The 15,293-nt window shown below is 41.0% G+C and overlaps 3 gene segments (V, D, J or C); all 3 read right to left on the reverse strand.

The window, feature by feature from the left end:
• LOC102010596 overlaps positions 1–15,293 on the reverse strand; it is a gene marked incomplete in the record, with an annotated part of 115,445 nt that overhangs the window by 71,044 nt on the left and 29,108 nt on the right.
• LOC102009070 lies at positions 5,796–7,658 on the reverse strand. The segment is given in 3 exon segments: positions 5,796–6,136; positions 6,265–6,437; positions 7,642–7,658. Coding segments are annotated over 3 exon segments (501 nt in total).
• On the reverse strand, positions 9,910–10,546 carry LOC102008742. The segment is given in 2 exon segments: positions 9,910–10,250; positions 10,379–10,546. Coding segments are annotated over 2 exon segments (477 nt in total).

Raw genomic sequence — 15,293 nt, forward strand, 5'->3', positions numbered from 1 at the left:
CTGTTCCGGTCCTCATCGGCAGCCTGCCTATGACCGGATTGCTTGGCAGACTCAGTCTTCGTGGGCCTGACTCATGTGCCTGGCAACACACTTCCTGGAACCAGAAGGGGAGCTTTTAGCTTCCATCACTAGATATACCTGGTTTATATCTCATTTATCTGCAGTACATTATAATTATATGAACTAGAGAGAGAGACAGACAGACAAACAGAGACAGAGAGAGAGAGACAGAGACAGAGAGAGAGAGGGAGACAGAGAGACAGAAGGGTGGAGAGAGACAGACAGAGAGTGATGTAGCTTTCCAGATAGAAAGACAATACTGTTAGAATTTGTCAGGTACTGATTTAGAAGTATAAAGAAATCTTACTCTTTGTCTCCTTCTACGTCCAATTTCCTATTCAATCTTTGATTTTACTGATTCTGTTTTTTCTTAAATTGTCATCTACAGCTTTGTATCCGTAAATACCAGTAAGTCTTTTTTTAGGAATGCAACTCATCTTTTCTTTAGCTTTCTGTTCTTTCTGTTTGACGTGATGTCTTGGCATCTGCATAAGTCTGTCAGCACATAAGCATGGAAGAGAAGAAAATGAAAGCTGAGGAAAACATTCCTGAGGGTCCTTGACAGAAAAGGGTTTTTATCTCAGTTTGCCGAGTTATAAAATAAAATAACAAAACAATCATGTTATGCTTGATGGTTGACTAGACTGTTAATGTTTTATGATAGTCTTTTGTGATATTTCCTTCATGTCTCTTCCCTTCCACCTCTCTCACTTCATCACAGGGTTTTGGTATGATTTATATTTTTCTTAAAATGCCTCCTGCATCTTAATGATAACAGCGGATAATATCCTGGGAGAGAGTGAGAGAGACTGGAATCCACAATCTACCTATAACACTGGGCTGCTCATGTAGAGAATTGGACAATGTCACAGAGGTTATTGCATATGGAGGAAGCCTTATGCACTTGTATGTAACAAAGGAAATTAGCACAATTTTGAAGAGCCCTTGGAATATTTAGATACATAAAAAAATACACATGTAACACTCAATGTCACCACAGTTATCTCCATCCTCGATTCTAGGAACATGAACCCACAAACTGGTTATTCAGGTCCACAAAGTCCTACGTACATATGGTATTAAATGCTGGCAAAAAATTGGAGGATAATTGGATGTCTTTTCTGGGGGAAGTGAGTATGGTGCAGCACCTGGAAGTCACAGACTGGATGCAGACATACTTCATCCATGCTGTCTCTCTGATATTTTAAAGCAAGGCTTGGAAGTAGTAGGACTGATTTTTATCCATGTGGTGGAACAATGAGAAATGAACTTATGATCTTTGGGACTGATTTTAACTCATCATGAGGATTTGGATAAAACGAGAAAGCGTGTGAGAACGGAAAAGCACCATGAAGAAAAAAGAAGATGAAGTTCTAGGGAAGCAGCAACTCTAGACCTTGGCCTGGGGGTTCTTTATTAGAATCCTCAAATAACAAATTCGTGACTTTTCAACACCTGTCAGCTGTGTGAGAAATTCCACTGTGGTGAGCCAGCTCCAGTTCATTTCTGATACTTTCTCCCAACCCAACTCGCCAGCTGCTTCCTGAGTTGGGTCCATAGGGTTTGTGCACTCAGGGGAAGGAACGTTTCAGCACTGTGGACTCACTGCTAGCACAGAGGTACAGGGCTGAGTCCTCTGGTTCAGATGACTTGATTTCCAGGCTGCAGGGTGAGTCTTGGGGATAGTCAACTGAGAATCGGTCTTTGAACTTGTCTATTTGATCAGTAGCTTCTCTGTTCCAAAAATAAATCAAAAATTTCAACCCTTCATTCTGCTTTTGTTGATACCAGTAGAGACCATTATGTCCTTTTTTAGGGACACAAGTCATCTTTGCTTGCTGTCCTTTCCTTTTGACCAGATGTCTTGGCATCTGGGTAACTTCATCATCAGAAAATCCTGGAAGAGAAGGGAACAGAAGGTAAGGCCAAGCCCCGGAGAGTTGCTGGTGCAGAAAAGGGTTTGATTTTGGATTGGCAAGCCCAGGAGGAGGATTTTCTTCTGTACTTCTGTGCTGGGGCCTCACCTGCTCCCAGGAGACAAAGGGCCACACAGCACAGGAGCCATGCGGCCATGGTAGTAATGAAGTGGTAAAGGGCTGAGGTTGTTTCAGTCCTCATCAGCAGCCTGCCTGTGACGTGACTGCTTGGCAGACTGAGTCTTCACGGGACTGACTCATGATCCTGGCAACACACTGGAACCAGAATGAGAGTTTTAGCTTCACTCAGTAAATATACCTGGTTTATATCTCATTTATTTACAGTATATAACTATATGAACTAGAGAGAGAGAGAAAGAAGGAGATAGATAGATAGATAGATAGATAGATAGATAGATAGATAAAGACAGAGAGAGAGAGAGACATAGAGACAGAAAGACAGAGAGAGACAGAATGATATAGATTTTCAGATGGAAAGAGAGCACCATTAGACTTTTGTCAAGTACTTATTTAGTAGTATTAATAAATCTTACTCTCTGTCTGTTTTTATGTCCAATTTCCTAGTCAATCTTTCATTTTACTGGTTCTGTTTTTTCTTAAACTGTAATCTACAACTTCATATGAGTAAACACCAGTAGGTCTTTTTTTAGGGATATAACTTATCTTTTCTTGTGCTTTTTGTTCTTTCTGTTTGACCTACTGTCTTGGCATCTGGATGAGTTTGTTAGCACAAAGGTATGGAAGATAAAAAAACTAAAGGTAAGGAAAAAATTCCCAAGTGTCCCACATCCATAAAAGGGTTTGGATCTCGGTTGGTGGAGTTATAAAAGAAAATAACAAAACAATCATGCTACTACTTGAAGATTGACTAGACTGCTAATGTTTTATTTATAGTCATTGGTGATATTTCCTTCATGTCTCTTCCTTTCCATCTCTCTCACTTCATCGCAGGGTTTTGGTATGATTTATATTTTTCTTAAAATGCCCCCTGCATCTTAATGATAACAGCGGATAATATCTTGGGAGAGAGCGAGAGAGACTAGAATCCACAATCTACCTATAACACTGGGCTACTCATCTAGAGCAGTGAACAATGTCACAGAGGTTATTGCTTATGGAGGAAGCCTTATGCACTTGTGTGTGAGAAAAGGAAATTAACTAATTTTGAAGAGCCCTTGGGATATTTAGATACATAAAAATTACACATGTAGCACTCAGTGTCTCCACAGTTATCTCCATCTTTGATTTTAGGCACATGAGCCCATAAACTGGCTATTCAGGTCCACAAAGTCCTAAGTCCATGTGGTTTTCTATGCAGGCAAAAAATTGGAGGACGCTTGGATGTCTTTTCTGGAGGAAGTGAGCATTGTGCTGCACCTAGAAGTCCGAGACTGGATGCAGACACAACGTGATGTGTTTCATTTACTTTGAGCTGAGTGGAAAAAATCAAAGCAGCAGAATGACTTCCCAAATAAAATAGCACGTGATTTTAAGTACAGACATGCATGGCTAGAGTTGAGCACTCCAGGAGAATGTCATGGCTAGGTCATACGTAATCCATGTTGTCTCTTTGACATTGTAAAACCAGGCTTGAAAAGAGTCAGGCTGATTTTTGTCAGTCTGGTAGAACAATGAGAAATGAACTTAAAATCTTTGGGAATCATCTTACCTTATCATGAGGATTTGGACAAATGGAGAAAGAGTGTGTGACAAGGGAAAAGCACCAGTAGAGAAAGAAGAAGATGAAGTTCTAGTGAAGCAGCAACCCTAGACCCAGGCCCTGGGGTCCTTTATTAGAATCATCAAGCAACAAAGTCTTGACTTTTCAACACCAGTTAGCTGTGTAAGAAACTGCACTGTGGTTAGCCAGCTCCAGTTCAGTTCTGTTACTTCCTCCCAACCCAACTCATCAGCTGCTTCCTGAGTTGGTTCCGTGGGGTTTGTGCCCTCAGGGGAAGGAACATTTCAGCACTGTGGACTGACTGCTAGCACAGAGGTACAGGGCTGAGTCCTCTGGTTCAGATGACTTGATTTCCAGGCTGCAGGGTGAGTCTTGGTGACACTCAGCTGAGAATCGATCCCTGAACATATCTATTTGATCAAGAACTTCTCTATTCAAAAAATGAATCAAATACTTCAACTCTTCATTCTGCTTTTTTGATACCAGTTAAGAGCACTATGTCCTTTTTTAGGGACACAACTCGTCTTTGCTTTCTATCCTTTCCGTTTGATTAGACATCTTGGCATCTGGATAACCTCATCATCAGAAAATCCTGGAAGAGATGGGAATGGAGGATAAGGCCAAAACCCCAGAGTGTTGTTGGTACAGGAAAGGGCTTCAGTTTGGATTGGCAGGCCCAGGATGAGGATTTTCTTCTGCGCTTCTGTGCTGAGGCCTCACCTGCTCCCAGGAGACAACGGGCCACACAGCACAGGAGCCATGCGGCCATGGTTGCACCCAGAGGCAAAAGGCTGAGGGTGTTTCAGTCCTCATCAGCAGCCTCCCTGTGACGTGACTGCCTGGAAGACTCAGACTTCATGCGATTGACCCATGTGCCTGGCAAAACACTTCCTGGTACCAGAAGGAGAGCTTTTAGCATCACTCAGTAAATATACCTGGTTTATATCTCATTTATTTACTATGTTTACATATATTTTTATTATTATAAGCAATGTGAGTATATATATGCATAGATATAATGTTTAGAAAGTTATAAAATAAAAAACATAATAGTATGGTACTGCTGGACAGTTATTGCCCTGTATATCAAATTTCAATAATCTTTGAAGACATCATGCTCATCTCTCTTTCCTCACATTTCTAATACTTCATGCTAAATGCTGGGTATTATTTATTTTTTTCTTAGACTGTCTTCTGCATCTTTGTGGTAACCACTGATAAACTCTTGTAAGAGAGTGAGGGAGACTGAAATTGCTCATCCCCCTAGATTACTGTATTGACCACAGTCTAGACCATTGGATTTCACTGGAATTACCAGGTTATGGAAGTAAGCTCTATGCGCTTGTATGTAAGAATGGAAATTATAGCACAAATTTGAAAAACTGTCAGGAGATCTTCAGGCACATAAAATAAAATGCATGGGTAGCACTCAGTGTCTCAACACTTACCTCTGTCTATGATTGTAGACATATAATCCTATAAACTGATTGTTCAGGTCCATAAGGACCTACAGCCAAGTGACTTGAGCACAGACAGCATTTGGAAGTCAATGAGGTGTCTTCAGGAAGAAGGGAGGATGGAGTATTGTGCAGCACTTAGAGGTCAAGACTGGATGTACACAAAGAAACATGGAAACTTTCATTTATGCTGAGCTCAGTGGAAACATCTAAGAGGCAGAATTCACCTATAATAAAGTCACACTTATGTGATTTTTCAATACGTAAACGCATGGGTGGAGTTTGGTGCTCCAGGAGAAGGATATGACTGGGTCATGTGTAATTGATTCTGTCTTTGAGATTTTAAGCCAAAGCATGTAAGAACATGGGCTGATCATTATCACAGTGGTGGTTCTTAACTCATCATGAAGATTTGGACAAAAAGAGAAAGAGATCATTCAGGGAGAGAAAAAGATAAAGGAGACAGAGGAGAAGTTCTGAAAAGTTAACAAACCTAGAACCTGGCTCAGGGGTCCTTTATCAGATTCTTCAACCTACTAACAATTCTTGACTTTTCAACACCTGTCAGCCTTGAGAAACTGCACTGTGCTTAGCCAGCTCCAGTTCATTTCGGTTACTTCCTCCCAACCCAACTCTCCAGCTGCTTCCTGAGTTGGGTCCATGGGGTTTGTGCATTCAGAGGAAGGAACATTTCAGCACTGTGGACTCACTGCTAGCACAGAGGTACAGGGCTGAGTCCTCTGGTTCAGATGACTTGATTTCCAGGCTGCAGGGTGAGTCTTGGGGATATTCAGCTGAGAACTGGTCTTTGAAATTATCTGTTTGATGAAGAATGTCTCTGTTCTGAAAATAAACCAAAAACTTCAACCCTTCATTCTGCTTTTGTTGATACCAGTAAAGAGCATTATGTCCTTTTTTAGGGACACAACTCATCTCTGCTTTCTGTCCTTTCCATTTTATCAGATGTCTTGGTATCTGGGTTACTTCATCATCAGAAAAGCCTGGAAGAGAAGGAAAGATAAGTTAAGGTTGAAGACCGGGAGAGTTGCTGTTACAGAAAAGGGTTAGCGTTTGGACCGGCTAGTCCTGCATGAGGGTTTTCTTCTGTGTTTCTGTGCTCAGGCCTAACCTGCTCCCAGGAGACAAAGAGCCACACAGCAGAGGAGCCATGTGGCCATGGTCGCATCCAAGTGACAAAAGGCTGAGGCTGTTCCAGTCCTCATAGCAAGCCTTCCTGTGATTTTACTTCTTAGCAGACTCAGTCTTCCTGGGAGTGACCCCTTGTGGCTGGCAACACACTTCCTGGAACCAGAAGTAGAGCTTTTAGCTTCACTCAGTAAATATACATGGTTTATATCTCATTATTTACACTAAATTATATATATATGTAAACTAAAGAAAGAGAAAGATAGACAGAGAGAGAAATTGCGTGAGAAAGAGAGTGAGAGAGCATTCACCATACAGCTTTTGATTGGAAAGAAAGCACCATCTGTTAGACTTTGGTAAATTATTGATTTAGTAGTGTAGAGAAATCATCCTCTTTCTCTGTCTACTTCTATGCTCTAATTCCCTATTAAATCTTTGATTTCATTGATTCTCTTTTTTCTTAAATTGTCTTCAACAACTTTATATCACTGAACACCAGTAGGTCTTTCTTTAGGAATACAATTCATCTTTTCTTTTGCTTTCTGTTCTTTCTATTTGACCTGATGTCTTGGCATCTGGAGAAGTTTGTCAGCACAAAAGCATGGAAAAGAAGAAAGTGAAAGCTAAGGAAAAACTCTTGAGGATCCCTGACAGAAAAGGGTTTGGATCTCGGTTGATTGAGTTATAAAACAAAATAACATAACAATCACGTTACTGCATGACAGATGACTAGGCTGTTAATGTTTCATGACAGGCATTTACCATATTTCCTTCATGTCTCTTCCCTTCCATCTCTCTCACTTCATCGCAGGGTTTTGGTATGATTTATATTTTTCTTAAAATGCCCTCTGCATCTTAATGATAACAGCGGATAATATCTTGGGAGAGAGTGAGAGAGACTGGAATCCACAATCTACCTATAACACTGGGCTGCTCATCTAGAGCACTGGACAATGTCACAGGAGTTATTGAACATGGAGGAAGCCTCATGCACTTGTATGTGAAAAAGGAAATTGGCATAGTTATGAGGAGCCCTTGGGATATTTAGATACATAAAATATGCACATGTAACACTCAATGTCTCCACAGTTATCACCATCTTTGATTCCAGTCACATGAGCCCATAAACTGGCTATTCAGGTCCACAAAGTCCTAAGTTCATGGGTTTTCAATACTGGCAAAAAATTGGAGGAAAATTGGACATCTTTTCTGGAGGAAGTGAGTATCATGCTGCACCTAGAAGTCACAGACTGGATGCAGACACAGCATGATGTGTTTTGTTTACTCTGAGATGAGCGGAAAAGATTTTAGAGGCAGAATGACTTCCAAAATAAAATACCATGTGATTTCAAGTACATACATGCATGGCTAGAGTGCTCCAGGAGAAGGTCATGGCTGGGTCATGCTTAATTGATACAGTGATATTTTAGAGCCAGGTTGATTTTTATCCATGTGGTGGAACAATCACAAATGAACATTTAATCTTTCGGACTCATCTTAACTCATCCTTAGGGTGAGGACAAAAGAAAAAGAATGTGTGAGAAGGGAAACGCATGAGATAGATGACAAAGATGGAGTTCTGCAGAGGCAGTAACTCTAGACACAGACCCAGGGGTTCTTTATTAGAATCTTCAACCCACTTATTCATAACTTTTTAACACTCCTTAGCTGTATAAGGAGCTTCACTATAGTTAGCCAAGTCCAGTTCATTTCTGTTACTTCCTCCCAGCCCAACTCATCGGCTGCTTCCTGAGTTGGGTCCATGGGGTTTGTGCACTCAGAGGAAGGAACATTTCAGCACTGTGGACTGACGGCTAGCACAGAGGTACAGGCCTGAGTCTTCTAGTCCAGAGGACTTGATTTCCAGGCTGCAGGGTGAGTCTTGGGGACACTCAGCTGAGAATCGGTCCTTGAACTTATCTGTTTGATCAAGAACTTCTCTGTTCTCAAAACAAATCAGAAACTTCAACCCTTCATTCTACTTTCATTGGTACTAGTAAACAACAGTGTGTCCTTTTTAGGGGCACAACTCATCTTTGCTTGCTGTCCTTTCCATTGGACCAGATGTCTTGGTTTCTGGGTAACTTCATCATCAGAAAAGCCTGGAAGAGAAAGACACAGAAGGTAAGGCCCAGGCCAAGAGTGCTGCTGATACAGAAGAGGGTTTGGGTTTGGATTGTCGGGCCCTGGATGAGAGTTTTCTTCTGTGCTTCTGTGCTCAGGCTTAACCTGCTCCCTGGAGACAAAAGGTCACACAGCAGAGGAGCCATGTGGCCATGGTTGCACCCAGTGGCAAAAGGCTGAGGCTATTTCAGTCCTCATCAGCAGCCTCCCTGTGATGTGACTTTTGGCAGACTCAGTCTTCATGGGATTGAGTCATGTTCCTGGCAACACACTTCCTGAAATCAGAAGGAGAGCTTTTATCTTCACTCAGTAAATATACCTGGTGTATATCTCATTTTTTTGCAATAATTTATAACCCTTTCTACTACTATAAACAATGTGTCTCTGTGTATATATATATGTATATATATAACATTTTTAAAATTATGAAATAAAATAACAAAATAATAATTGTACTGATGAACAATAATTACCCTGTATATCAATTATCCCACCTCTTTAAAGAGATCGCCCTCATCTCTCTTTCCTCCCATCTCTCACATTTCTTGCTATATTCAGGTATCATTTATTTTTTCACTGATCTGTCTTCCACATCTTTGTGATAACCACTGACGAAATCCTGGGAGAGAGTGAGGGAGACTGGATTTTCTAATACCCCTAGATCACTGCACCGTCCACAGTCTAGGGCATTGGATGTCACAGGGGTTTTGAGGTTACAGAAGTAAGCCTTACGCACCTGTGTACAAGAATGGAAATTATAGCACAAATCTGAAGAGCCCTCAGGAGATCTTTAGGCACATAAAATAAAATGCATAGGTGGTACTCAGTGTCTCAACAGTTACCTCTATCCATGATATAGACATATAATCCTACATTGATTATTCAGGTCCGTAAACACCTATGTCCAAGTGACTTGAGCACCAAAAGGCAATTGAAAGACATTGAGGTGCCTTTTCAGGAGAAGGGGGCATGGAGTATTGTTTTGCACTTAGAAGTCACAGACTGGTTGTACACAAAGAAACATGGAAATTTTCATTTATTGTGAGCTGAATGGAAACATCTAAGAGGTAGAATTTCATCTATAATAAAATAACACATGTGTAATTTTAAACATAAATACATAACTAGAGTTCAGTGCTCCAGGAAAAGGGCATAGCTGGGTCATGTGTCATTGATTGTCTCTCTCAAAGAGTGTAAGAACATAAACTGATCTTTATCACAGTCGTGTGGTTCTTAACTCATTACGAAGATTTGGACAAAAAGACAAAGAGAACATGCAGGAGAGCAAATGAGAAGGGAGACAAAGAAGAGGGAGTTCTGCAGAGGAAGAAACCCTAGGCCCTGGCCCAGGGTGTCCTCTATCAGAATCTTCAACCCACCACCAATTCTTGACTTTTCAACACCCGTCAGCTGTGTGAGAAACTCCACTGCTGTGAGCCAGCTCCAGTTCATTTCTGTTACTTCCTCCCAACCCAACTCGCCAGCTGCTTCCTGAGTTGGGTCTATGGGGTTTGTGCACTCAGAGGAAGGAACATTTCAGCACTGTGGACTGACTGCTAGCACAGAGGTACAGGGCTGAGTCTTCTAGTTCAGATGACTTGATTTCCAGGCTGCAGGGTGAGTCTTGGGGATATTCAGCTGAGAATCGGTCCTTGAACATATCTGTTTGATCAAGAATTTCTTTGTTCCCAAAATAAGCCAAAAACTTCAACCCTTCATTCTGCTTTTGTTGATACCAGTAAAGAGCAGTATGTCCTTTTTTAGGGACACAACTCATCTTCGCTAGCTGTCCTTTCCATTTGATCAGATGTCGTGGTGTCTGGGTAACTTCGTCATCAGAAAAGCCTGGAAGAGAAGGAAAGATAAAGTAGGGTTGAAGTCCGGGAGTGTTACTGAGACAGATAAGAGTTAGGATTTGGACTGTCAAGCCCTGGATGAGGGTTTTCTTCTGTGCTTCTATGCTCAGGCCTCACCTGCTCCCAGAAGACACAGGGCCACACAGCAGAGGAAACAAGTGGCCATGGTCACATCCAAGTGACAAAAGGCTGAGGCTGTTTCAGTCCTCATAGGCAGCCTGCCTCTGACGTGACTGCTCGACAGACTGTCTTCATGGGACTGATTCATGTGCCTGGCAACACACTTCCTGGTACCGGAAAGAGAGCTTTTTGCTTCACTCAGTAAATATACCTGGTTTATATCTCATTTATGTACACTAATTTATCACCATTTTACTTCTATAAGCACTGTGTATACATATATATACATATAATGCATAAATATCTATTGTATTTATGAAGTTATAAAATGGAATAAAAAAATAATAATGGTACTACCAGAGAGTGATTACCCTGTATATCAATTATCCGTAGTCTTTGAAGGCAGTGCCCTCATCTCTCTTGCCTGTATTTCTCACATTTCCATTTAAATTCAGGTATTAATTATTTTTTTCCTAGATTGTCTTACACATCTTTGTACTAACCACTGGTGATATCTTGGGAGAGAGTGAGGGAGAGTGAAATTGCTAAGTCCTGTAGATCACTGCCCTGGCCACATTCTAGAGCATTGGATGTCACAGGGCCTATGAAGTTATGGAAATAAGCCTTATGTGCTTGTGTGTAAGAATGGAAATTATAGCACCAATGTGAAGAGCCCTAGGAGATCTTCAGACACATAAAATAAAATGCATGGGTAGCACTCAGTGTCTCAACAGTTACCTCTATCCATGATTCTAGACATATAATTCTATAAACTGATTATTCAGGTCCATAAAGACCTATGGCCAAGTGACTTGAGTGCAGAAAGACAATTGGGAGATAAAGAGGTGTTTTTTTTTTTTAGGAGAAGGGAGCATGGAGTATGGTTTCACACTTAGAAGTCACTGATTGGATGTACACAAAGAAACATGGAAGCTTTCATTTATTTTGAGCTGTGTGAAAACATCTAAGAGGCAGAATTTCATCTATAATAAAATAATACTTGTGTGATTTTCAGCACATAAATTCAAGGCTGGAGTTCAGTGCTTCAGGAAAAGGACCTTCAAGGTTATGTGTAATTGATTCTCTCTCTGATACTTTAAAGCAAAGCCTGTAAGGACTTGGGGTGATCTTTATACAGTGGTGGGTCTTAACTCATCATGAAGATTTGCACAAAAAGACAAAGAGAACATGCAGGAGAGAAAAAGACAGGACAGACAAAGGAGAAGAGGGAGTTCTGGAAAGCCTTCAACCCTAGACCCTGATCCAGGGTGTCCTCTATCAGAATCTTCAATCCACCATCAATTCTTGACTTTTCAACACCCATCAGCTGTGTGAGAAACTCCACTGTGTTGAGCCAGCTCCAGTTCATTTCTGTTACTTCCTCCCAACCCAACTCTCCAGCTGCTTCCTGAGTTGGGTCCATGGGGTTTGTGCACTCAGGGGAAGGAACATTTCAGCACTGTGGACTGACTGCTAGCACAGAGGTACAGGGCTGAGTCTTGTAGTTCAGATGACTTGATTTCCAGGCTGCAGGGTGAGTCACAGAGACGTCCAGCTGAGAATCAGTCCTTGAACTTGTCTGTTTGATCAACAAACATCTGAAAGGAAATCAAAAACTTCAACCCTTCATTCTGCTTTTGTTGATACCAGTAAAGAGCAGTGTGTCCTTTTTGAGGGGCACAACTCATCTCTGCTTGCTGTCCTTTCCATTGGACCAGATGTCTTGGTACCTGGGTAATTTCATCATCAGAAAAGCCTGCAAAAGAAGGGAACAGAACGTAACGCCATGGCCCAGAGCACTGTGGATCCAGAAAGGGTTAGTGTTTGGACTGGCAGGCCCTGGATGAGAGTTTTCTTCTGCGCTTCTGTGCTCAGGCCTCACCTGCTCCCGGGAGACAAAGGGCCACACAGCAGAAGAGCCATGTGGCCATGGTCTCATCTAGTGGTAAACGGCTGAGGCTGTTTCAGTCCTCATCAGCAGCCTTCCTGTGATGTGACTGCTCGGCAGACTCAGTCTTCACAGGACTGACTCATGTTCCTGGCAACACACTTTTGGAAGTCAAATGAGAGCTTTAACTTCACTCAGTAAATATACTTGGTTTACATCTTATTTATTTATTATATTGATATTTATTTTTACTGCTAAAAATAAAATGTGTACAGATATATATACATATAATATTCTATTTAAAAGTTATAAAATAAAATAACAAAATAATAATGGTACTGCTGAACAATGATTAGCCTGTAAGTCAATTATTAATAGTCTTTGAAGATATCACCCTCATCTCTCTTTCCCTTCTTCTCTCACACTTCCTGCTAAATCCTAGGTATTATCTATTTCTTCCCAAATTATCTTCTTCATCTTTGTGATATCCACTGATGATATCTTGGGAGAGAGTGAGGGAGGCTGGAATTTCTAATACCCCTAGACCTCTGCCCTGGCCACAGTCTAGGGCATTGGATGTCACAGGGGTTTTGAGGTTATGGAAGTAAGCCTCATGCACCTGCGTATAGGAATGGACATGTTAGCACAAATTTGAAGAGCCCTCAGGAGATCTTCAGTCACATAAAATAAAATGCATAGGTGGCACTCAGTGTCTCAACAGTTACCTCTATCCATGGTTCAAGGCATATAATCCTATACTAATTATTCAGGTCCATAAAGACCTATGTCCAAGTGACTTGAATACGGACAGGCAATTGCAGGACAGTGAAGTGTCTTTTCAGGAAAAAGGGAGCATGGAGTACTGTGTAATACATAGATGGATGTACACAAAGAAACATGGATGTACACAAAGAAACATGGAAACTTTCATTTATTCTAAGCTCAGTGGAAACACCTAAGAGAAAAAATTTCATCTATAATAAAATAACAGGTCTGATTTTCAGTACATAAATGCATGGCTAGAGTTCACTGCTCCAGGAGAAGGACGGGGCTGGGTCATATGTAATTCATTCTGTCTCTGAGATTTTAAAGCAAAGCTTGGAAGGACTTGGGCTGATCTTTATCACGGTGGTGTTTCTTTACTCACCATGAAGATTTGGACAAAAAGAGAAAGAGAACATGCAGAAGAGAAAAAGATAGAGGAGACAAAGAGGGAGTTCTGCAGAGGCAGCCACCCTAGACCCTGGCCCAGGGTGTGCTCTCTCAGAATAATCAACCCACCACCAATTCTTGACTTTTCAACACCCATCAGCTGTGTGAGAAACTGCACTGCTGTGAGCCAGCTCCAATTCATTTCTGTTACTTCCTCCCAACCCAACTCGCCAGCTGCTTCCTGAGTTGGGTCCATGGGGTTTGTGCGCTCAGGGGAAGGAACATTTCAGCACTGTGGACTCACTGCTAGCACAGAGGTACAGGGCTGAGTCTTGTAGTTCAGATGACTCAATTTCCAGGCTGCAGGGTGAGTCTTGGAGACAGTCAGCTGAGACTCGGTCCTTGAACATATCTGCTTGATCAAGAATTTGTTTGTTCCCAAAATAAGCCAACAACTTCAACCCTTCGTTCTGCTTTTGCTGATACCAGTAAAGAGCAGTATGTCCTTCTTAGGGACACAACTCATCTTCGCTTGCTGTCCTTTCCATTTGAGCAGGTTCCTTGGCACTTGGGTAACTTTATCATCAGAAAATCCTGGAAGAGAAGGGAAGAGCTGGTAAGACCCAAACCTGGGAGTGTTGCTGATACAGGAAAGGGTTTGGCTTTGGCTTAGCAAGCCAACGAGGAGAGTTTTCTTTTGCACTTCTGTGCTCAGGCCTCACCTGCTCCCAAGAGACAAAAGGTCACACAGCAGAGCAGCCGTGTAGTGGCAAAAGGCTGAGGCTGTTTCAGTCCTCATCGGCAGCCTGCCTGTGACGTGACTGCTTTGCAGACTAGCCTTCATGGGACTGATTCTTGTTCCTGACAACACACTCACTGGTATTTACTGGAAGGGACGTTTATCCTAGCTGAGTAAATATATCACAGGTTTTTCTTCATTTTAATATATTTACTTTATTAATATAATACATAGATCCTTTTCAAAATTTATGAAGCAAGCACACTAATGAAATAGTAAACATTACTTCTGGGCAGTGATTAAATTCTTCACGCCTTAGTGATGGGCATTTTAGATCTGTCTCTTTCTCTCCCTTTCTATGTATATAAATGCATTTATATATATGCATTCTTTTCAATTAAAAATTCTTCAAGTGCTATTTTATAATCCTTTTTAGTTAGCGATTGTATTTCCTTTTCCACCCATATTTACTATTCAATTTTTATTCAGAAATCCACAGTTGTCTGCTAACTGAATTTACCATTAATTTGTATTTCCATTTCTAACTTGGTGTCAACCTTTTTTTTTTTGTAACAGGAATTGAACTTGGGACCCTGCACTTGCCAGGCAGGCACTTGTGCTGCTGAGCTACATCCCTGGCCCTCACTGCTACTGCTATTAATTACCTAATCCTCTTTTAGTACAAGAGATCCCTGTTATTGTTGTTGTTACAACCCTGAGTCTAACCCCTCCTTTGAAAATTTTTCACATTCTTGTTATTTTGGGTGTATTTTAACTAGTTCTTTTACTAGTATTTTTTTTTTAGGTATTTCTAATTTTTCCTGATTTTTCTGTCCCTACTTATTTTATGTAGCACACTACTTTTTGTTTTGGTTTCCACTGGTTATTCTGCATCTCTTTTAATTCCACTATTAATCATTTGAAGTGCATAATTCCATATATTTCTCCTTACTCATTCAATTTTCCAAGAAGTTTTTCTCTACTTTAGAAAACTGGTATAGCATATATCAACAAGACTTTGGTAATTTAAATGAGCACTACAACAAGTAATTTGAATTGGGAAATACCAGGCTTCTTTAATCTCCTTTAAGAACCAGAATAACACTATACGTTCAAGCATGTTCTCTCTGCTT

The sequence above is a fragment of the Chinchilla lanigera genome, unplaced genomic scaffold, assembly GCF_000276665.1.
Source record: "Chinchilla lanigera isolate Chin_1 unplaced genomic scaffold, ChiLan1.0 scaffold00093, whole genome shotgun sequence".
Taxonomy (NCBI): Eukaryota; Metazoa; Chordata; class Mammalia; order Rodentia; family Chinchillidae; genus Chinchilla; species Chinchilla lanigera.